The sequence below is a fragment of the Myotis nattereri genome (assembly GCF_964212035.1).
Source record: "Myotis nattereri genome assembly, chromosome: 4".
NCBI lineage: Eukaryota > Metazoa > Chordata > Mammalia > Chiroptera > Vespertilionidae > Myotis > Myotis nattereri.
In genome coordinates, this window is record NC_138079.1 from 12,926,167 (window position 1) to 12,949,299 (window position 23,133).

Below are 23,133 nucleotides of genomic sequence, written 5' to 3' on the forward strand. Positions count from 1 at the left end.
GTGCCACAGAGCCACAGTACAGAAGTGAGACTTACTAATGACGTCTCTGGAGCACAATGTCATGGTGTTCCTAGCAGTTTTTATGAAGTGAACTGTACATTCTGTCTGTCATGGCTGTTGAAACCTTACCAAGAACGTAAAAGGAAACAGAAATCAGCAGTGGAGTTTCTGTGGTAAGAAAATATGAACTTTGTGCTTCACTGTCGATCGTTTTTGGAAGTTATTTTGTATAACACCAAAGCTGTTGTACATTTTCTACTGCCTGATTTTTTTTTCATGTGTCTGTGTTTGTAATATTGTATAGTATCTTGTGCTAGTTGAGGAAATTATTTTTAATTTTGATAATTTAATATTCCTAGTGATTAGCATTGGGAGTTGGGTTTTTGTGCTTGTTAGGGGCATGCCTATACTTAGAGGGGGGAAAAGTCCAAAAGAAGATTTTCTTTAGTCTCCTCATCCTCCCTTTCCCACAGAGCTATCTCTTTTTCTGTTTTGGCAGCAGTAGCCAAAAGTCATGCAAGATCATAAGTCTTACAGTATATCGTCACCAATGACACTGCATCTTACTGGAGTGGGGACAGACTGAGGTGTTCCTTAAATGTAGACATGGTTTGTGGTCTGAGATTGACAGCATTAGGAAAGACTGGTTAGAACATAGTCCTGCTGGTTAGTACATCATTGGGTGAGGATTAGGGAGTACATTTCTCCTTGTTTTTCATGAATAAAAATCCCAAGGTTTCTAAAATTTTTTATTTACAGAATAAAACTACAAACAAAATCAAATTGATTTTATTTGTCCAGAAGGAACCTGGCTGAGTTGGCAGTTTAATGGAGTGTAGAATGTATCTCATTGGAAATGTGCTGTAAAATCTCAGAGAACTGAACACATAAACTTGGTTTTTTCCCGTATAGCCAAAGCTGCAAGTAGAAGTTTAGAGAAACAAAAGTTAGGCACATGATCCAAGTATTTAATGGTCATGGTTTAATGTAAGGGTAGTGTTTGTTTTTCAATGATAACCTAAAAGTTCTCAGAGAAAATGAACAGCATAGGTCTTCAGAAACCATACAAGAATTTCCATATAGTATTAAAGCCCATAACTCCTATCTGAAGATTTTTTAAATATGAAAGTCAGCCAAACATAAGCTACCGAAATAAAAAGCAAATGTTCTGGTTTTATAATTCAACAATTTTTCCCAAAGTGGTAAGCAACTACTTAACTCTACATTTTAAAACATCAGTATATATATTTAAAAAAGCTTGCCTTAGGATTCAGTGTTATACTTTTTAGCACTTTGCAGTAGGCCTTTCTCTTGTATTTAAAATAAGGTCTTTGTGAGCCCTGCCTTCACTTAGAAATTTAGTTCTACTTTAAAAATGAGCATTTTAAATCATATTGCCACCTGTCATGGTATATGTCCATACAAATAGAGAAACTATCAAATTTGGCATATAACTTGATTATATTAATTTAGGTTTCTTTTGAAATTTTCAGAGACTTTGTAGATATTGACATAAAGTCATTGGAACATATTTACCTGTTTTACCAGGAAGATATAGGCAGATACCACAAAAGATTAAAAATTGTTATTCTACAACATTTTTAAATGAATCTTATCAGATACTTTATAAAATATATATATATGAATGGCCAAAAAGTTGCCCTCCATTTCACTTGCAATAACTTTATCTTGTCTTATGTAATGATTTCCCCCAATTTTCCAGTTGTGCTTTGTCCTGTTTTCAAAAAGATGAATACTTTCCCAAGGAAAGCATCTGCTGATTACTATTTACATGGGTAGCATCAAGATTTTATTAGCCAGTCGTCTTAGAAATATTTAAAATAACTAGTTCAGAAAGTGCTAGTATTGCTGCCCTTCTTCATGTAGAATTTATTTTTAATAATAGTGTAGTTTTACTTCATTTTACATTGGGTTTAAATAGTCTTTAAGGAAGTTAATTAGGAGAGAAAACTTTTTTGCTTTACTTTTACTATTTATAAATTGAAGACAAATCAACATTTAGGGTTAGTTTTACATGACTGGTTACCAAATGGCCATTAGTATCAGGTGTGCAGTTGTTCATTATTAGCAAATTATGTTTGATTTTTAAACTTAATACTAAGTACTAAAAGTTGAGATGCAAACAGAAAAAAAATGCCAATGTGAAGTTTGTGTATGGCAAGCTTTAAAACTAAATGTTTTTAGGTGATCTTTTCCTGTTAGTTTTTTGGAGAAACAGTAGAGATTAGACATCTCAATTCCAGATGTAAACAAAAGTAGTTTTTATTTCAACATTTAATATAACTGCTATTACTGTGGATTCTTGACTTGGTGTTTTTTTTCCTTTCCCTTATTCAAGTAATAGAAAGTAAGTTTTTCTCAAATGATTTGATCTTAGATATGTAATATCTGTATTGGCAAAATGCTATCATTAAAGTCTAATTCTTGAATTTAGGATGAATTGATGACTTTTTAAAACAATGCAAAGCAGCACTGGACATTTCTACATTGTATTGTGTTTACACACACAACACACACACACACACTGGATATTTCTACATTGTATTGCGTTTACACACTCAGAAACACACACACACTCTATAGAACACTGGCACAAACATCACAAGTTAGCTTCTTATTCTCATGTTCAGGATTATTTTAAGCTTTCTATTTACTGTGATAAGTTTTTTCCATTATAAAATTAAATGATTGTGTTTAAAATACTTCTTTAGAATGGTATCTAATGAGTCACAATTAAAAAAAGACAAAAGTGAAATGCCTTACCACTAAAGTATTATTAAAAAGCCTCATTTGTGGAGATTTTCTGACTTGCTGGAGCTGTCTTGGATCTTTTTACTTAATTTGCTCCCTCAAGCAGATGTTTCCCTTCACCCCATTTACTGCCCTATATCTTTTTTTTTAACAGCCAGGATGAGCAAGGGCTACTTTCAGATAAAACCATTAATACAGCATGAAGATAGACAGTATATATCTTTTCATTTCTTTCTGTCTTATGAGTGCCTCATTTTTAGTCATGGAAGTAATATAGTACCTTCAATGAATACGTAGTGACCATAAAGCCTGGGCATGAGTACTATAGAAGCTAAGTAGAATACTGTTATTTGGGATACCAATTTTCTATTAAAGCAAACATCTTAGATACCCAGACCAATTTTATGTATATATTCTGAAATGTTCCCCTTTTTTATGTGGTCATTTGTTGTCTTCTGAGTTGAGAGAACAAGATTGAATAAAGTGAACCTTAGTTGTAGTCGAGTTTTTTTTTTTTTCCTTGTTGGTTTTTGCTTTATTGCAAGATTGCTTGAGAGTTACAGAAATGTGTATTATTAGCATAAGTTGATAATCCAGATACATTCAACATAATTATGAAAGTAAAATAATTCAAGTTACATGTGATGATAGCCCCTCTGTTCTAAGTATAAATTTAAAATGATAGTGGCAGAGGACACATCCCTCCTCTCCTCTCTCCCTCACTGTAATAGACTATCTTCATTGGGAAGAGTAGAGGAAGGCCCTCATCTGTGCCACCCACCTCTTTGCCTCAACTATAAGGTCTGAACATCAGAGCTTCACCAGGTTGCCTATTTTAGGTAGCTACTTGGATAGAGTAAAGCCAATCAAACCCATTTTATGTAATTGACTGTAAGTCTCAGAGAAAAAGGAAAGGATTCCATGAGGTTTTTTTTCCTCCTAACTGTGCTGTATGAAGAGATCTTTTTGTTTCTAATTTTTCTTTGTTTCTAGGTTGGGTTTTGTTCCATGATTTTTTTTCCTTTTTATTAAATTTATTGGGAGTGACACTGGCTAACAAAATTATACAGGTTTTAGGTGCACAATTCTATATAGCACATAATCTGTACACTATTGTGTGTTCACCCCAAGTTAAGTCTCCGTCTACCACCATTTACCCCCCCTATGGTTTTTTTAATCAAGTGCATTTTTATTTTAAATGTAGTGGTGTGGGTGAAGTGCAGTTTGAACCATAGAGCATCTTTAATCTGTGAAGTTGAATTTTTACAGCAAAGGCAATTGCATGGTGAATCTCAGAAGTGGCCATTAAGCAGCCCCCCCCCCCCCATCCTGCAGTTTGCAGCCCTTCTTGTTGCAAACATAGAACCAATACCACAAGTGGATTAAGGATCTGGGAAGGTAACCTCCCCTTCTAGCCCCAGCCCCCACATACGCATGTATTTCTGGTGTCTATTTTGTTTCCTTGCACTGTACTCAGTATTATAGTTGAATGAGGCATGGGGTCTGCCTTTAAGAAGTCCAGTTAGAGTGGGAAAGAACAGAAAAATGAGCAAAAGATTTTATTAGAGATATGCATAAGATTGCCACAAGGAACAGATACAGGATCTCCCTAGGCAGAGTCTGTGATGACCTAGGTATGTCCTTAGTTACTATTTGGTCTATATAGGCACCCTTCCCCCACACCCTCACAATTCCTGTCAACCTCCTGCAGTTTACTTCCACTCAGTCCCACACCACTAAAACCATCCATATGTCAAGAGCCAGTAAACTGGCGGAGGTCCCTTTTGGCAATCCTTACATTATCTAATCATCTTCCTGAAATTTTATTTTGCACAGGTAACAGTGTTGTGTCTTTCTGCTGCTTGCTTGCTTAGTAGCTTCTGTAGGACAAAAAGGCTTATGCCAGGAAGCCCATTCATTTGTTTTTTTTTGCCCAAATGGATGAACCCCTTCTGCTGGCTGCACGAATCCATTGGTCTGATGGAGCAGAATAGTCAGTCAGTCTAGAAATAAACCCACATGTATATGGATAGCTGATTTTTGTCAAAGGTACAAAAGTTGAACAAATAGTGCTGGAATAATTGGACATCCAGATGAAAAATTAAAAATTGATCTATATCTCAACATACGTAAAAGTTAACTCAAAATAAATTATAGCCCTAAGTATAAAACTCCAATCTATAACTTCTAGAAGAAAGCAAAGGAAAAATGTTTAGCCTGCGGTTAATCACAGATTTGGATACAACCCCAAAAGCACAACCAATAGAAGAAAAATTTGATGACTTGGACTTGATCAAAATGGAAAACACCTGCCCTTTGAAGTATACTGTTTAGAGAACGAAAAGACAAGCCATGGAGTGGCAGAAAAAGTTTGCCAAACGTTTCTGATAAAGTACATGCATTCAGCCCTAGCTGGTTTGGCTTAGTGGACAGAGTGTCGGCCTGTGTACTGAATGGTCCCAGGTTCGATTCTGGTCAAGGGCACATGCCTGGGTTTCAGGCTCGATCCCCAGTTGGGGGCGTGCAGGAGGCAGCTGATCAATGATTCTCATCATTGATGTTTCTCCCTCTCCTTGTCTGAAACCAATGAAAATATATTTTTAAAAAGGTTTAAATAAAATACATGCATTCACATAAGTCTCAAAATACTGTAGTAAGAAAACCTACTTGTTGATTTAAAAATGGGCAAATATTTAAAAAGACTAAAGGTGGTATACAGACGGCAAATAAACACATGCAAACCTGTTCAACATCATTAGTCATTTGGAAAATGCACAGTAAAACCACAATGTGATCCCACCACATATCTATTAGAAAGGCTAAAATTAAAAATACTGATGGTATCATGGGTTGGTGAGGATGTAGGGAAACTGGGACTCCCATACTCTGCTGGAGGGAAAGTAAAATGGTGCAACTCCTGGGGAAAAGAGTTGGGCATTTCTTAATAGATTAAAATATGTACTCACCACTCCTAATTATTTGCCGAGAAAAAAATGTGTAAATCCATATGAAGAATTGCACATGAGTGTTTATAGTACTTTTATTTGTAATAGCCCGAAGCTGGAAACAATCCATATGCCCATCAGCAAGTGAATGGGTAAATTATCAATACAATGAAAAGCAATTAACTATTGACATACACAACATGTACAAATCTCAAAATATGCTAAGTGAAAGTAGACCAAAAATGTATGCTTTTGTTTATATAAAAGTCCAGAAAATACAAAGAAACCTATCTATAGGAAGGCAGATCAGTGTGGGTGGCGAGGAGGGACTTGGATTTTAAAGGGGGCATGAAGAAACCAGGGTGATGAATGTGTTCACTGTCTTGAAGGGGTTCTGGTCTGACATGTCTACATGTGTCAAAATGTATCAAATTGCACACTTCAAATCTGTGCAATTTATTTCAAAAAGTAATACTATGTTAATATTGACTCTAGTGGACCAGTTCATACCTTTTTTCCTTTAAATGGAAAAAAGGTATTTTCTCATTTTTGGCTGCTGACTTGTATTCTTATTTCACTGAAAAGATAGAATCGACCAGAACAGAACTTTTCACAAGTCCACACCCTCCCTGACCCATCACACCCTGTGTTTACTGCCCCAGCCTTTTTTTCTAGAACAGGCCTAACCCCAGGGCCTTTGCACTTCTGTTTGCCGTACTTTACTGTTCTTTGTCCAGGCGCTCCCTATCCTCATTTCTTTGGTGAGGCTTATCTAAAATTGCAGCTACTGGGGCATTCCTGTCTCTTCTGTATTTTTTCTCTTTCTTATTTATTAACCTACTATCAAGTTTACCTATCGTTGATGTTTTCCCTCATGTGGATGTAAGCTCCAGAGATTTTGAAAAATAACTATTTGGGGATTACTACTGTGTTCCACAACAGTCCTTGGGACATAGTTAGCATTCAGTATTGTTGAGGAAGTAAATAAGTCAGAATCAAAATAATGTATATATGGTTAAAATGAAACCTGAAAGCCCTGTGCCCTTCTCCAGAGGTAACCACGTCAGCGTAGGCCAGACGCCTCCATCACAGTGCAGGTGACATGCGCCCCAGCCTGCTCTACAGGGTGCTGCTTCCTTTCACTTTGTTTCACAAACACCTTTTTATGTCAGCCACCCCGTTTAAAAATTCTGGCTGTATTGTATTCTATCCTGTGGGTAAGACTACGATTTAACTTTTCTGAACTAGTTACCCCATTTTATTATATGCTGTAGTAAACATTTTTGTCCATATTACCTTACATACTTAGGCTAGAATATCTGTAGGATAAATTTCTCTAAGATTGCTAAGTCATCAACATTTTAAAGTGCCAAATTGCCCCAAAACGTACTAATTAACACTCCTCTTTCATCAGTGTATGCGATTTCTTGATTTCCCATGTCATCAGCATTCGTGACTATTTTCAGTTTTTGCTAATGCTGTTCATTTGAAAACGTGTGTGTAGAGGAGTCAAGGTTGGGGCTTTGCATCTTCAGGGCGGGAAGGAGGACCTGTCCCTGACCCCACCTGGACATAGCTCATTCTAGTTCTCCATAGTCCTCCCTAGAGGTGAGCCTTCCTGTGTGGAGGGGGGTCTCAGGGCTCTTTCATTCAGCATGGGTGCTAGGGGCCGCTGCAGCCACCAGCCAGGATACCCCTAAACCAGGGCTCACCCCTCGAATGCTGCCCTGGCCAGCACCCACCAGAATGGACGTTTCCTTTACTCGTCCACCCAAAGCTACTGTGTCAGGAGTGGCTTATTTTCTCTTTCACTCAGATTGGCTCAACCACCCTAACTTAAGAAACCAGTTAAACTGAAACTTCCCCCGTCTAAACTCTAAGTAGCTTTTAAACTGGGATCTGAAGAATGAGTTCACTAAGGGGAACCGCTCGGATGCACGAGGAAATTGATGGAGACGGGGGCACGTGTGCCAGCACCGACGGATCAGCCTTCGCGACTTGACCGTTTCCAACGTGGGAGGACCCCAGTCACCCCTGCCCTAAGCTTCACGTGGCCAGAGCAAGGAGAAGGGGTGGCGGCCTTTGTGAATTCTCCTTTCACAGTCGGCAGTGGGAAAGCGATCAAAAGCCCCTTTTCTAAGTGAAACGGTCAGCTCTCTCTAAACTAGGTTAGTGGTAAAGGTTAGGAGACCAGGGAGCCAAAGTCAGACTGCGCACGCGCATTGCCCTTGGGACAACCCACCCTCGGCTCGAGGCGTGTGCGCGTGCGCGGCGCTAGGGGGCGGGGTCCGTCCCCGCGCGCGTGCCGGTTGCCTGGATACCGTTGCGAAACAATAGCACCGGTTAGCGCTTCTGAGCAGCTGTGCTTGGGCCGCTAGAGGGGACGGTTGGTCCTCAGTTTCCGAGGAGGCCGAAGACGAGCGGGTAAGAGCTCCCGCAGGCCGCCCGAACCCCCGGGAAAACCAGCTCTTGGCCGGATCCCAAACCCAGGACCCGGCCCAGACCCGGCTGCTGGACCTCGGTCCCGCCCGCCGGCCCTGTCCCAAACCTGGGGGAGGGCGGGCGGCCCCAGGCTGACTCTCCGCCCTTACTTCCCCGCAGCACACCCAGATCGTCCCAGCCAGGTCCTGGTCTTGGGAGAGCGATGCCGCTTCCCGACACCTTATTCTGCGCGCAGCAGATCCACATCCCACCGGAACTGCCGGACATCCTGAAGCAGTTCACCAAGGCAGCGATCCGCACCCAGCCCGCCGACGTGCTGCAGTGGGCCGCGGGGTAAGCGCCCGGGCGTGCTGGTGAATCCTCGGTCCTGGAGCGGTGGTCCAACGCCCAGGACACTCTGAGTGTCAGCAAGACTTCACTTTAGCATCAGTGGTATCTACACCTAAGTATCCATCGAGGAAGCACCGTGGTTTATTGACCATGGGACCAGAAGTTACTGCAAAACACTCACTTGTTACAGAATAGCAACAATTCCATTGTTGGAGAGTGGTATTTTTTTTTATTTTTATTTTTTATTAAGGTATTACGTATGTGTCCTTATCCCAATATAATGGAGAGTGGTATTTAAGCAGATAGACCAAAACTTAGAAAGCAAGTGCTTTGGGTATAAAGTTTCTGCATTGCATTATAAAACTATAACCACAGTCCCTTTATTTTATTTGCAAGGTGGTTTTTACAAGGAGAAATTGTATGGCTGTGTTGTTCCTCCTCAGGGAATCCCCCCAGGGTTAGGGACTGGCTGACCCAGAACCGTGGAAGTCATGTTGGGGTACTCAGCCCAAGGCTGGGAAGGCTAAACTCTGCCCAGCGTGGTTCACAGCAAACGAGCCTTCACAGTTGCTTGTTGCAAATGTCCTATTTCCAGGAACAGACATTCCTAATTTTAAAGTTACAAGTCAACAGACCTTAGAACCATTAAAAGAAACCCTTTTGATTTTATAGGAAAGCTCTTTGCCCTTTTCCAGTAAACAGGCATAGAAGCTTAATTTTATGACCACAAGAATCAGTATAAATGTTTCTAAAATGTTTTAGCAAATGGCGTATCGAATTTTGCTGCCCTCTAAACTATATAACCAGTGAATTAGTTTCCTATGAACTGCTGTACAAAATCCCATAAAATTTGATGGATTTATACAACATTTATTCTCTTACAGTTCTGGTGGCCAAAAGTCCAACATCAGTGTCGCCAGGCTGAAGTCAAGATGTTGGCAAGGCTTTACTCTGTCTGGAGGTGCAAGGGGGAATCGATCTGTTTGCTTGGTTTTTCCAGCTTCTAGAGCTGCATTCCTTATATTCTTTGGCTCATGGCCCCTTCCTCCATCTTTAAAGCCAGAAGTATGACAGCTTCAGGTCTCCCTCTACCTCCCTAGTCTGAGGACACTTGTGATTGCATTTAGGACCCATCTAGATAATACAGAATAATTTCCCCATCTCATCATAGGCAAAGTCCCTATTACCATGCAAAATACGACACACAGTTCCAGGATGAGGGCCTAGATATCTTACCGAACCTCCCATATGAGGCTACTGACTACTTGCTAATTGGCACTTTGCCTCTGACACTTTGGTCAATTGCTTCCGAAGTAACCTTTCAAGGTTCTTAAAAATAAATTACGGCCTCTGGTTTTAACCATTATTCAAGCCTAAATAAAAGATAGTAAAATAAAAAAAAAGATAGGACTTGTAAGATTTATTTGTGACTTAATCATTTTTATTTGGACCATTAAATTATATTTGTAACACTTTAGAGACAACTATTTTAAGCTTCACTTTAATTTAAAAGGCTAAGTTGAAAACTTTCTGAATCTTCTATGCAACTCATTTCAAGAACAATTTCGGAGTTTAGGAGAAAAATCAAGCATTATTCATTAAGCAGTGTGTGTGTGATGGACTCGGATGTGTTCTGGCTGTCCCAGAATACACTCTGTTAGGACGTTGTTCAGAAGAAGGTGACTTGGCCTTGGAGAGATTTCGTAGGCAGAGATTGGGGTTAGGACAAGGTGGAGGGTATTCAGGAGGAGGACACAGCATATGAATAAAGGGGCTGTGCCGGGAGGAAGAAAATGCAAAAACAGAGCAGAAAACCAGGGTGCATATGGAAGTAACTCTGCTGTGGCAGACGCAAGTTGACTTTCAGGTTAGCATTCTTTTCAAACGAGGTGTTCCAGTGGCAAAGGTGGGACAGCCTTGCCCCCCAGCCTGTGTACTCTGCTGTGATGTCACAGCTAATCAGCTGTGCCTTATGATGTCACCCAGCAGTTGTGCATCACTCAGTATGATGGAGGGCAGAATGGGTTTAGTACTAGAAGGCTGCTTTTGCTCACAGGTGCCTCCAGGGAACTAGCAGAGTCTAACACAAGCTGGTCTTGCCACTTATGTGGGCTTCCCCAGCCTTGGCTCATTTGACACTTTGGAGGGGACAACTTTTGGGTGGTGTATGAGGAGGATGAGGTGTAGGATCCTTAGCCTAATCCTGTTCTGCACCCACTAGATGGCAGGAACACCATCTCCCTCCTGTGGTGACAACCAGAATTTCTCTGGAAATTGCCAGTGCCTTCTTGGGATGGGGAAGGACCCACATTGCCCCTGTTCTACAGGCCCTATCAGGCTTGGGGATGGCTTGATAGGTTATGAAGAATAAAGTCCATGAAGTGGAAACTGCAATTAGGAACAATATGGCAAATCTAAGCACCCACCCTCAGCCTGGCATTTGGCTCTTAAGGTCCACATTGGTCTAACTGCTGCCTTCATCTTGACTCTCCCTCTAACCTTTAAACAAGATGTGTCTGGAGATGTCTTAAAAGCATGAAAGCAAAGTTGAATTTGAGGGGTGAAGAAACAGGACGAGTTATAAAATTTGTTTTAGTCCATCAGATATCTTGCTACATGTTGTTACTTATTCAGAGTTGTTTCCAGTGACTCATATCTTTTAACTTATAACCCGTGGCCCTGGTGGATGGCCGAGAGCTCTTTCCCTGGATGTGTTGTTTCTTTTCGCGGTGTTAGTTGTTAGAGCTGCATGTGACAGGGCTCAGCAGCTGCCCCCTCTGGCATGCTGGCCCCAGGGGAGTGGGTTTTGCAGAAGAAACTGCCCAGTACCCCTCCCACTGCCAGAGGCTGGGTGTGTGCCCCCTCTTGACTTGTTGCCCCAAAACATTTCTGTGCCCCTATCTTCCCCCAACATAAGCAGCAATATCGGGAGCCCAGAAAGGAACAATTAAGGGGAAAAATACTAAAAAATACAACAAAAAAACAAACAAAACAAGGCAGGAACAGTGAAGTGTGAGGGAGGGTGGTCTCTGACATGGCAGAGTGGCACAGCCCATCCTCAGTGGAGCCAACAGAACATCCCTGATCTGGGTGCCTGAGAGGTGAATAGGCAGAGAGGGATGCTCTCAACCCCCAGAAAAACAGCAGGGCCCAGAAAAGGGAAGAGCACACCTCAGCTGCTACAGTGGAACACTGGACCGTGGCCTTGCCCTTGGATGCCGTGGCCTGCATCGTCCAGTGCCTCTGGCCACATTCCAGGGCCCCCCATGGTGTTTGCTGGATGAGAACAGCGCGTGTGGTGTCCGCTCAGCACTCCCTGGAGCCCTGAGACAGACCGTCCTTGTCCCCGCTTCACGGACAGAGACACGGAGGCGGCAGAGAGGGCAAGGAGGAGAGCGTGGAGGGACCGGGACAGACTGCCCTTCGGACTCGAGCTCTCCTCCTTGATCACTGCTGGGCTTTGGGCTCCTTTAAGAAAGCGCAGCCATTAGTATTAATTTGCCTTTTGTGTATTGATGAGTCTTCAGAGATATCTGTTGTTGTTGTTAGGTATTTCTCAGCATTGTCAAGAGGAGATCCACTTCCTGTAAAGGACAGAATTGAAATGCCCGTGGCCACTCAGAAAACAGATACTGGCCTGACTCAAGGAATGCTCAAAGTGCTGCACAAGCAGGTATAAGGGCTATGCCACCAGTCGGCTTAACCCGCGAGAAAGCCGGTGCCCCTGAGGCCTGACACAAACCACCACCATCATCTCGCAAGTCGCTTCCCCTGCAATAAACCTTTGAATTTCATTCAAAAAGGAATTTGTTGTATTCAGTGCCTTTCTTTAATTGAAAGAACCCACAATAGCTATTCATGATTAGATTGTAGAAAAGTGAAATATAATTTCTTTTAAATATCAAATTAAGATGCTTAGGTGTTGGACTAAAAAAAGGCTGAAGATATAAAAGCATGACATTTTAGACAGGGGGGTGGCAAAGCCCTTTTGAAGGGTGTTGATGAAGCTGTGTGCATGCCAAAGTGGTCATCTGAAGGACGGTTGCCCTGGGAGGCTGGTTTCCAACCCGCCAGACAGCCTGGGCCTGGTCCTGCCAGACAGCCCTCGGTGAGTCTTCTCCACCCACTGGCTCGCTTTTAGAAAAATGAGTTAGTAGGAAGCACATCACCCAGCCTTGAGGCTCGGCATTCAGATGAGTGGGTCATATTACTAAAAATGATTTTGATTTTTAAAGTGACAGGTCCCCATTATACATGAAGAAAAAAACCCCAATTTTTTACTTTTTTTTTAAATATATTTTATTGATTTTTTACAGAGAGGAAGGGAGAGGGATAGAGAGTTAGAAATATCGATGAGAGAGAAACATCGATTAGCTGCCTCCTGCACATCTCCTACTGGGGATGTGCCCGCAACCCAGGTACATGCCCTTGACCGGAATCGAACCTGGGACCTTTCAATCCGCAGGCCGATGCTCCATCCACTGAGCCAAACCGGTTTCGGCGTACTTTTCAATTACAGTTGACATACACTATAATGTTAGTTTCAGGTATACAACATAGAGCCCTTTATACATTTTGAAGTACTGGGCTTCTGGACCGGATGCACTGACTTTGAAACCAGATTTTCCATGGCTCTCTATTAAAAGGGGACACGAATAACCATGGAAAGAGGGTAGCTTGGGGAAGGACATGATAGTGTTGCTGAAAGCCCTTCACACAGATTAGTACTAGCAGGTCGCAGAAGTTACCCATTTTCACTGCTTGTTTTGAAATAGAAGGAAGAAATATAGTTTAAAGATTACTCCCATGTAATTATTCGCATGTTTATGGGGTGGGATTTTAAAAGTTTTGATTGTCAAGGATTACAGTCAGATAACAGAGGACGCCATCCCCAGCACCGGCAGGCCCTGCTTATTAAGTTACAGCACTATGCCACATTTGCTTCACGGCCCTTATTTTAAGTAAATTGCTGTGAACATTGTTGCCAAGCTTAGTGTCCCCACTCCCTGCACGTTGCCCCTCCCACTGCACACGTCCCCCTCCCTCCGCAGGGCTAACAGGGCCATGAAGTCAGGCCACCAGTCCCTGCATGGAGTATGCGGTGTATGTGCAAATGCTCACAGCATTAGAGGATTCTGTGGGGTTTTAAACTTATGTCAATTGTATTATATTGTGTTTTCTAAACAGTGTAGCCACAAGCAATACGTGGAATTAGTCGACCTTGAACAGAAATGGAGAAGTTTGTGCCTGCCAATGGAAAAATTCAGAGCTCTCTTACAATTGGATCCTTGTGAATACAGAATCGAGTGGATAAAATTTTTAGCACTTGGATGTAGCATGCTTGGTGGGGTACGTACCTAGAAATGGCATGTTGATAATTACGTGTAATCATAGGCCTGGCTGGAAAATTACTTAGGGGTTTCTGTCACTGAAGGGAACACATTATTTTAGTAACTTTGTCTCAGAAAAGCAATATTTTTTCAGATACCTATTGTATTTTCAGGCTTATAGTTATTCTAATGTACAGAAATTAAATACTTGTGAATACCTCAAATTAAAAGATGTTAACAGTAGATAAAACATATGGATACCGTTAAAAATGTATGTAGGTTTTATTAAACCACATATCATTTGGTAAATGGATAATACCTGTTTTCCTAATTATGGAGAGAGGCACAGAATTATTTTATACTTTAGTTAAAATCTATTGTTAGTAACTAACAGATACAGTACAGCTTTGCTGATGGTAAAATATAACCCAAGCGCTTAGGGGTGAAGACAAGATGACCCTGCTGTTTCAGAGACCAGAGGGTTCCCGAGCCCAGGAGAGGGGTGCCATGGGGGCGGAGCCAGCTCCCGTGTTTGAGTCACGCTGAGACGCTGAGATGTGTGGGTCTAGTGAAGGGAGAGCTACCACTTTTAAGCTCTTAGAGGAGGTTGAGAAGAGAGAACTCGCTTTACTTCAGGGATGAGCAAACTCCCCAGTCTTTGGACCCCAGAGGCCCTAACTGGGTAATTCATACCCCTCACTTCATGGCACCCGCTTGCCGTGGGTCCATGCGTGGGCCTCTTTGATTCGATTTTAATTTTTAACAAGGACTTTCTGTAATACTGCCCCACACGATCACGAACACTGACAAAACTGACCCGCCTGCAGCCAGGCTCTGTCGAAGCTCACGCTTCCCTTTTATCACATGCAGACCCTGGGAAATGCCTGATTTCACTGTAGTTGATTTTATCTTTTTGAAGAGATAATTATGTTGTTGATAATCTTCTGGAACCTTTTTTCATTCCCAATGAGATCTCTACATTTATTCATCTGTATCATGACATAACACCTCTGTCGCATAACCCCCGGGTGGGAACACTCTGCAACTTACTGCCTATTAAGGGCCCAGGGAGAACCTGCAAACCCAGGGAGCCCAGGGGTGGGGCTGCTGGCTGCCTGCAACTTGCGTTGTGTGACTGCCCCAAAGCTAATGGTGCCAGGGCTGGCCACTGGCTGACCACGTAGGAAAGACAGGCCGGGTGTCTCCAGGGAGGCATCTCAGAGGGGTGCTATAGGGAAGGACGAAGACAAGTTAGTTACTAGGGAAAACTTCATGTGGTGGTGTTCCTGTAGGTCTTAGTGATACAACATTAATAGAGAATATTTGAACCAGTGTTTGAATTAATGTTCGTGCCTCTAAACTTAGGTGGAATTTATATCTTAATAATGATGAGAAAGCAGAATGTCTCATATTTTGGGCTCCATCTTTGTCATTTCTATCTCCCTAATTGTGGAGACGAAGCCCCAGATGGAAGAGCACAGGGAATCTGTTTGGCGAGGCGGCCTGGTCCATGTGTCGTGTGTGACGCTGGAGGGCGCCGTCGTCCAGGAGCGCGTCCTGGGGAAGGTGACGCGGTCCGGCTGTGCCCGCGCCTCCCCTCTCGCCGAGCCCCTTCCGGCTGTGCGATGAGGTTCGCGTGTGAAAGCCTCGGGGTGCGGTGAGGGGTGGGGGTGAGGGGGTGCAGAGCGAGTTCCCACCGCGTCATCGGCAGGGGCTGAGGGCTGAGGCCTGTGAGCTTGGCCTTTGGGACGCCCCTGGACCCCACGTGGGCGGGGAGCTTGGAGCTGCGACTTCCCCAGACGATTCTTGGAGTAGTTTGGCATCTGAGCATTTATCTTTATGCTTAAAACAGAAGAGGAAGTGAAAACGTGAAGGGGGACGAACGAGGAGTAATTCAGAACGGATTACTGCCTCGTTTCCACGGCGGGTTTGGGCAGAATTGGACAGTCTCTGCTTCCCACGTGGGCGCGTCCCTGGCGGCTGCGGGGCCCCGGCTGACACAGTCTCCGCCCGCGTTTCTCTTAAAAACCAGAGCGGAAGGTTTCCACAAAGACTAGCCCCTCCCTCCCTCCCTCCCTCCTCCCGATGTGTGTGCGGCACCGCCTGGTGCTGGCCCTGCTGTGGGTGCTGAGCGGCAGCGCCCGCCCCGGGAGCCCCGCGTCCCATCCCGGGGGCCGCCCTGCTCTCATCCCTGAAGCCTGAGCTCTGCCTGTGTTGAAAGCTGCAGGGGAGGTGGGGTGGGGGGTGGGGTTGAAAGCTGCAGGGGAGGTGGGGTGGGGGGTGGGGTTGAAAGCTGCAGGGGAGGTGGGGCGGGGGGTGGGGTCAAGGGCCTCTGGCCGCCCGGCTGTGGTGGTGGTTCCTGTCCCCTTCCCCAGGGCCGTGTGCTTACCTGGTGACATGATCGCCGGTGCAGGTCGCTGCCCGCGTCTTTCTATTTCCGCAGCGCCCTCAGTGGCCTGTGACGCCATCATGGACTTTCTCGGTCCGTGTGTAGGGAATGGGGGACTTGGTTCACAACTTTCTGATGCTCAGAAAATGACCCCCATGCTTAAAGAAAAACAAAACAAACAATTTGATCCACCACTTTAGTGCTGAGGATCATGGACGGTGTCCCCCGTGCCAGTGGTGGGGACGCGCCGGGCTCCTGTCCCCAGTGCCTCCCATCCAGGTTTCCCCGTTGGCCTCACAGCCTCCTCCGGGATGGCCAAGAGGAGCCCTTCCCCCAGCCAGCGACAAGATCCAGCCCAGAGGCGTAGCCACTGCGCCCAGAGGGGCAGCTCTGGGTTCCTGGCTCACCTGCCCCCAGCACCACTTACCTCACTACCGGTCTGCGTCTCCCTGGGGGGAAGAGGACAGGTGGGGCACTTTCCACTGCGGCTGTCACCGTCCACCCAGGCCACACACGCGGCGGCTGCTGGGCATGGTGGCCTCTCTGACCCTTTCCTGGACAATGCCAAGGGCAGCATCAGTCCTCAACAGGTGGCTTCACTCTGGGACCCGGTCCCAGCTTGGTCCCATCTTCCTGGAGAATGTGGGCCTCCCACCCTCACCTGCCACAAGCCCCAGAACCGCATTTTAAATGAGAAGTGTACGGAGATGGGGGTTAGCGCCTCTGGCTGACGTTAAACTGTCTGCCTCCTGAGCACAGTCAGGCCGCTCAGGGAGCAAGAGCTGCTCTGTCCTGATTCCGTCAGAAGGGGCGGGTCAAGACTGCCCTCACTTTTACCTCCATGCTCGCCGAAAGGGCCACTTGGGGTGCATGGGAGGTGGTTCGGTGTGTCCTCACCATAGCAGCTAAGATTCTGAAATTGAAAAAGTCCACAGAACTGGCACCTGGAAGACGCTCAGGAAATATAGGTGCCTCCACGTCTGTTTCTCTCACACGTCTGCACTTGAATTTCAGATGACGGCTCGGGCTGGAGCACTTGGCTACACACAAAGTGAGGGTGCCAGTCCCCGTCCCCCGGAAGGCTTAGGTACCTAGAGGGAACCACAACGGCAGGCGGTTGGAGGGGGCACCTGCCAACATGGTGAGCGGGAAGCCTGACTACCTCCCCTCTTCTAAGTTGAGAAACCTGTTTGTAAGGAAACGCTCAGTGCAAAACCATGCAAGTTGCTTTATGAATCCTTTCCTGCAGCTCTTACTGTCAGAAATGTTAACAGCAGTATTGTCATCACACCTGTGCAGAAGGCAGCGATGCTGGAGTGTTTCGATGTATTTTTTTTCCTTAAATACCTCCCGTCACAGAGACCTCATCTGCCTGCTCCCCGCTGGGCTCCCGCACTTGGCGGCGGAACCTCCTTCCACTTGTGTCGGGTGTAAAAGGAAAGTCCAGTGTAGCACCATGTCTTCACAGAGTTTCAAGCTAAACACACAGCTTCGGTTCCCCAGGTCCCCTCAGGAGGGCAGGGAAAAGTGACCCTTCCGATGCTGCATCGTGACACCGCCCAACACCAGCGCTTCATCGCCGGCCAGCGTGGGAGCTGGCTTCCCAGAAACCCTGAGCCCCAGCTGCCAGCCCCGGGGAGCCCGCATGCTCAGGCCTCCAGCCCAGAGCCTGGAATCCTGGGCGTGTGGCAGGCGTCTGCTCCTGCCTGAGCCAGCCCGGCTGCAGGCGCGGTGGAATGTGCTGGTCAGCATGCCTGCAGCTGGGCCCAGCTGCTCACCTGGGGCAGGTGACAGCCTCTGGGCCCGGCTGTCCTCATCTCACCCGTGAGGGCGAGGAGGAAAGGAGATGCCCATCAGGCTCTCAGATGGTGCGTTCTGTTCTGCGCAGGGAGCTCACTGCTGTCCCGCGGCCTCCCTCTCCCCCTGCCAGAAGCACTGGTGATTTTTCTTGTATGTTCACTGCAAGGACCGGGTCGAGCTCCTGGAGCCGTGGAGAAAGAAGCTGCCATGGGTGAGAGGGCCAGTGTCCAGGCCCTGCAGGCGGCCGGCCAGAGAGGGAGGCTGTCAGTCTCACAGCAGTAAGGAGATGAGTCTGCCAGCAGCATGGAGCCTGTCACAGAGGAGCAGCTAAGCTCTGCACCTCCTAACACACAGAAACTGCCAGATAATGTGGGTTGTTAAAAAAAACCACACCTTGCCCTGACCAGTTTGGCTCAGTGGATAAAGCGTTGGCCTGCGGACTGAGGGGTCCCAGGTTCGATTCCGGTCAAGGGCATGTACCTTGGTTGCGGGCACATCCCCAGTGGGGGGTGTGCAGGAGGCAGCTAATCGATGTTTCTCTCTCATCGATGTTTCTGGCTCTCTATCCCTCTCCCTTCTCTCTGTAAAAAATCAATAATATATATATATATATATATATATATATATATATATATATATACATATATATATATAAAAACAATAACGAACCACACCAAACAAACAAAAAACCCCTGGTTCTGCCCTCTTCATGCCCCGAGGACATCAGAGTGCTATCCCCACAGTGTCACTGTTGAGGTCAAGCAGGCCTGTGGCTCCCCCTCCACCTGCAGCTCCCCTGGGACTGCCCCCTGTGCCACCTTTTCTCCTGAGGGCAGCCCAGGTTCTTCCCGCAGGAGCTTCCTGAGAGGAAGGCCCTGATTGGCAGTATTTGCCCCTGACTGTGTAACTGCTCCCACCACGGCTGATTTCAGCCTACCAACACGATCAGCTGTCTCACAAATTCCTGGGAGGGTAGCAGCCAGGTCAGGAGCCGCTCCGTACCCCGCTGCACGCAGGCCGTGGGCCCTGCGGCCTCCAAGGTGCTCTTGTGGAGTCACCAGGGGGCCGACAGTTTCTAGCACAAAACCAGCCCTAGTCTTTTACACAGGCGATGGCTCCCCCACCCTGAATGCATCTCCTCCTGCCCTCATGGCTTGAAGGGGAGAGTGGGATGAGTCACAGCTCTGGCAGCTTAGTGGTGTGGGGGAAGGCTTCCCAGAAGATGGGCATTTGGGCTGAAAGTTGAGGATGTCGGCCAGGATGGGATGAGGGTGACTGATAGGCAGAGGGAGGGAGCATGAGCCGGAGGAAGGCAGGTGCTTTCCAGAACTGAGACAAGGCCCAGAGCAAGGACAGGCCGTGCACGGAGCCCAGGGGCAGGTGGGCATCAGCAGGACCCTGCCCGCCCCTCCACAGGTGGCACCTCCAGTTGGTAACAGTTTGCTTTGTCCCTAGGTATGTCCAGGGGCCAGAAGGGCTGGAGGGTTCTGCGTTGGCTTAGGGGGTGTGTCTTTTAGGAGACTGATACTTCCTCGTCTTCAAAAGTCATTCGAATTTTAATATAAAATCTGTAGATTAAAACTTTTTTCCAGACCAGTTGCATCCTGATGAGACCTTTCCTTTTTATTTCTTTATGTCACATATACATTCACCTAGTTCTTAATTTAGATAAGAACATAGAGTACTTTCAGGAGAATTTCTGTAAAATGTAATTGAGTGTCTGTCTATTCCAGTTTTAGCAAATGCAGTAATTGTCCCTCCCTCCCTGCACCCCCCCCCCCCCATCTGTGCCATTCCTAGTCCTTGAACACCGCGATGAAGAACCTGTGTGAGATCCTGACCCAGGACCCGGAGGGGGGGCCTGCGCGCATTCCCTTCAAGACTTTCTCCTATGTCTACCGCTACCTGTCCAGCCTGGACTCGGATATTGCTACTTCGGAAACAGAAGCCTATCTCGCCTCGCTGAAGGACAACATGTGAGTACGAGCAGTCCCTGCCCTGGGCATAGGGATCCTTAGAGATCTTCCTCCCGTCACCGCTTATCTCGGATTCCTGGTCCCCACTTATCCTGCGGTGACGGTGACGGAGAGGCCACCCGAGCCTCTCCAGGGCCTGCTGAGGAGGCGGTGGCAGGAGGCCGCTGGCTTCCGTGGGACTCGGGGCAGGCGGGGTTCAGTTCTCAGACATCAGAGGAGAAAATGTATTCCATCTCTACAAAAAGTTTATCCACACTTGCCTTGATTCTGAAGGACAGTATGTCAAGTGGTTTAAAATCATAGCATGTTGAACAGTAAGAAAGAATTCACTCTCAACAGTGAGACGCAGAAGCGGGGCTACTGCAGGTGGAGGTGTGACCGGGCTATGGACACAGCTTCATCCCCGGCTCCTTGCACATCTCTCGGGAGATGTGTGCCCCATACTGTGCAGAGGACAAGCAGCCTGGGGGCAGGTGGGGTGGTGGCAGCCCCCCCCCCCAGGGGCTGTGGCCCCACAGAGGGGGCTCCCTGAGGGTGGTGACAATGCCCCTCATGAGCTTAAGCCTAGGAAGCCTGGCAATTCCAGGGGAAGGGGCTCTAGGTGAGGCAGGATGGAGCCCAGCTCCCACAAGGTTGAGGAGAGAGAGAGAGAGGGAGAGAGAGAGAGACAGACAGACTGATCCAAGGCCTTCCAGCACCTCCAGGCCCTTGGTGGCCCCACACTACCCTTTTTAAATAGAAGGGACCTTTGTTAAATAGTGACTAAAACTTGTGTTGTCAATAAAGAAAATTCATTAAATATAGTACTGATTTTTTCACCTAGAAATAAATGCCCATTTTTGTACAAAAAAATAGAATGCTTTAATTTTCCAGGTAGAAATTACTGATTATTGACCATAAGTAATTTTTAAGGTAAAACTGTTAGATTATATTGCATTTTAATTACCTTTTAATTAAATTATACTAAATCATTGTTTTATAAAATTTATGTTGTGTGTCGTGAGACATTACTAATAAGTGTGTTTCTCTGTTTCCATTTTAGAGACAATAGAAAGAATGGCATGATAGGACTTATGGATTTCTTCGTCATAACGAGGAAAATGTAAAAAATCTCAAATAGAAAACTCAGAAGACATGCCATTAATACAGAGAAAAACACATTTTAATGTCGGAAGAGCGTGTTTTAAAACCTTGGCACCAATTACAACTTGTCATTAACCACATGCAGACGTTGCGTGAGTTTTTCTGGTGATGGAAGTTGAGTGTGACCAGTGAGTCCGGGAGGGGGGGCCTATTTAATGATTGCTCTTCACTGTGTCCTTGTAAGAACCTTCAAGGTGAATCACTCCTCGTAGTAAAATGATCTGTTTGACTGAAACAATCTGTTCGGAAGCTGCGGAGCGGGGAGGAGGATGGGCAGCTTAAACCCGCCATCCTGGTTTTCCGTGGGAAACTCTTTATGCCCTGGCAGCTGCGCCCAAGACAGGCTGGGGGAGCACCCTGGCCAAAGCTGGGTCTTCTCTGGGGGAGGCGGGCCTGGGAGCTTGCGCTCACCGAAGGGCATCTACGACTGCGAAGCAAACTGGACAAGCAGCGGGGCCCAGCACTTGGTCCACCGAACAGGAATACTGTGCAAGCAGCACCACGCCGGGCAGTTTTCCCGAGAGCTGGGGGATGGCTTGGCGCATTGGTCTGTGCCACTGGCCACCTTGCTAATCAGTGTTAGCATAGTGAAAAGCCAGAGCTAGGAGGAAGGAGAAAGGTTTTGCTGTTATCTAAAAGCGTGTAGGTTTCTTTTTCTTTCTGCACTTAGGTGTGTAAAGTATATTTTTCATCGGGACACTAAACTCCCTTATTTGAGATGATCATTTGCCTGGACTTTTGGTCACCATTCCAGTAAATAGACAACATATAGAGATTACTGAGAAATTTACAAGTAACTTTTGGAGTTTCTAAAAGCTTTTACAATTTTTAAGTTGCTTTAAACCTTCTAAAATCTTGACTGCCCCCCCAAATTTAAATATTTCCCCCAGCTGTAATGCCTTAATACATGGGGCTCAGAAAAAAAGAATCTTAGGTTTTGCGTAAGCGCAGTTGTAAGTCACGGCGCGGACAAACATGGGGAGGGGAGCAGGCTGCCGGAAAGGCTGTGCGATAGAACCCAGAACGGTGTTGGGCTTGAGACAGAAAGTTGGCCACCCCAGGAGCGCACACAGGACGTTTGCATTTTATGAAGATGCTCCGGCCTATCAGGAGACAGAAAAGGAGAGTTTAATAGAATTAACAGCTTCCCCTCAGGTGGGGCAGCTAGGGAACCGAGGACTTAGGAGAGCCTCCCGACCCCCAGGCTGGCCCTGGACTGCACAGTCAGAGAGGTCCTGGAGCCCTCGAGGTCTGCGGGGCCCCCAGGTGAACCAAAAGGGAAGCCAGAAGCCGAAAGGGACGTGTGCTGTGCCTCTTCCCCTCCCCCCACCTTCTTGCATGTCCCTCCAGTGCTAGATGAACATGGACCTAGCTGGCAAGGAGCTGTGAGTATAGAGGCCACAGAGAAGCTTGTTTGAACATGCAAGTCCTCAGGGAACCCTTCCTTCCTGGGGAGTCTGCTGGAGGAAGAGAGCCAGGCAACCAGAAAGGCTGGAGAGGGCACCGTGAGACCGTGGGAGCACTGGGTATTGTTTACCTGTGCAGCTAAGACCAGGTGAGGAATCTAAGGAAGGGAGATGCTATCGTAAATAATGGATGTATGCGCTGACTGTATAGGTACATATCATCTGTCAGAAATTTTGAGGCTAGAAAGTCTATAAGAATGTTAAAATGATGTTCACATCAGATGTAGGGGAAATTTCATCACTGATCATAGTAGAGAACCCGCATTCAGTAACCAAAAAAGAAAAGACTAAGGATATTATGTAAAAGTACATGTGGTAATCGTTACAGCAAAAATGCAAGCCTTCCTAAATACCTAAATGTAAGTAGGGAGGTAGGACAGCAGAGGCTGAACCAGGAAATAATGGTACCGTGCGGGAGGAGGGAGGCATGGGCGAACGAGGCGGAGCTTGATGCTGGCCTTCTCTGAACCTACTTTTGTGCTGATTTGATTTTGGAATCCTGTAAATATTATACGTAATTATAAAACATAATCACACTTA

At 46.0% G+C, this 23,133-nt stretch overlaps 1 protein-coding gene across 2 annotated transcripts; it reads left to right on the forward strand.

The window, feature by feature from the left end:
* The first annotated feature begins 1 nt into the window (after window position 1).
* ROPN1L (rhophilin associated tail protein 1 like) lies at window positions 2-22,861 on the forward strand. Of its 2 annotated transcripts, none has more exons than XM_081088712.1 (6): window positions 2-173; window positions 8,319-8,492; window positions 12,039-12,162; window positions 13,677-13,838; window positions 19,809-19,984; window positions 21,027-22,861. In XM_081088712.1, exons 2-6 carry the CDS (start codon window positions 8,362-8,364, stop codon window positions 21,088-21,090), a joined length of 657 nt encoding a protein of 218 aa, XP_080944838.1. In that variant the 5' UTR covers window positions 2-173; window positions 8,319-8,361; the 3' UTR covers window positions 21,091-22,861. The 2 variants fall into 2 exon arrangements, with proteins under 2 accessions (XP_080944838.1, XP_080944837.1); XM_081088711.1 differs by lacking the exon at window positions 2-173 and adding an exon at window positions 8,010-8,141.
* Window positions 22,862-23,133: the final 272 nt, after the last annotated feature.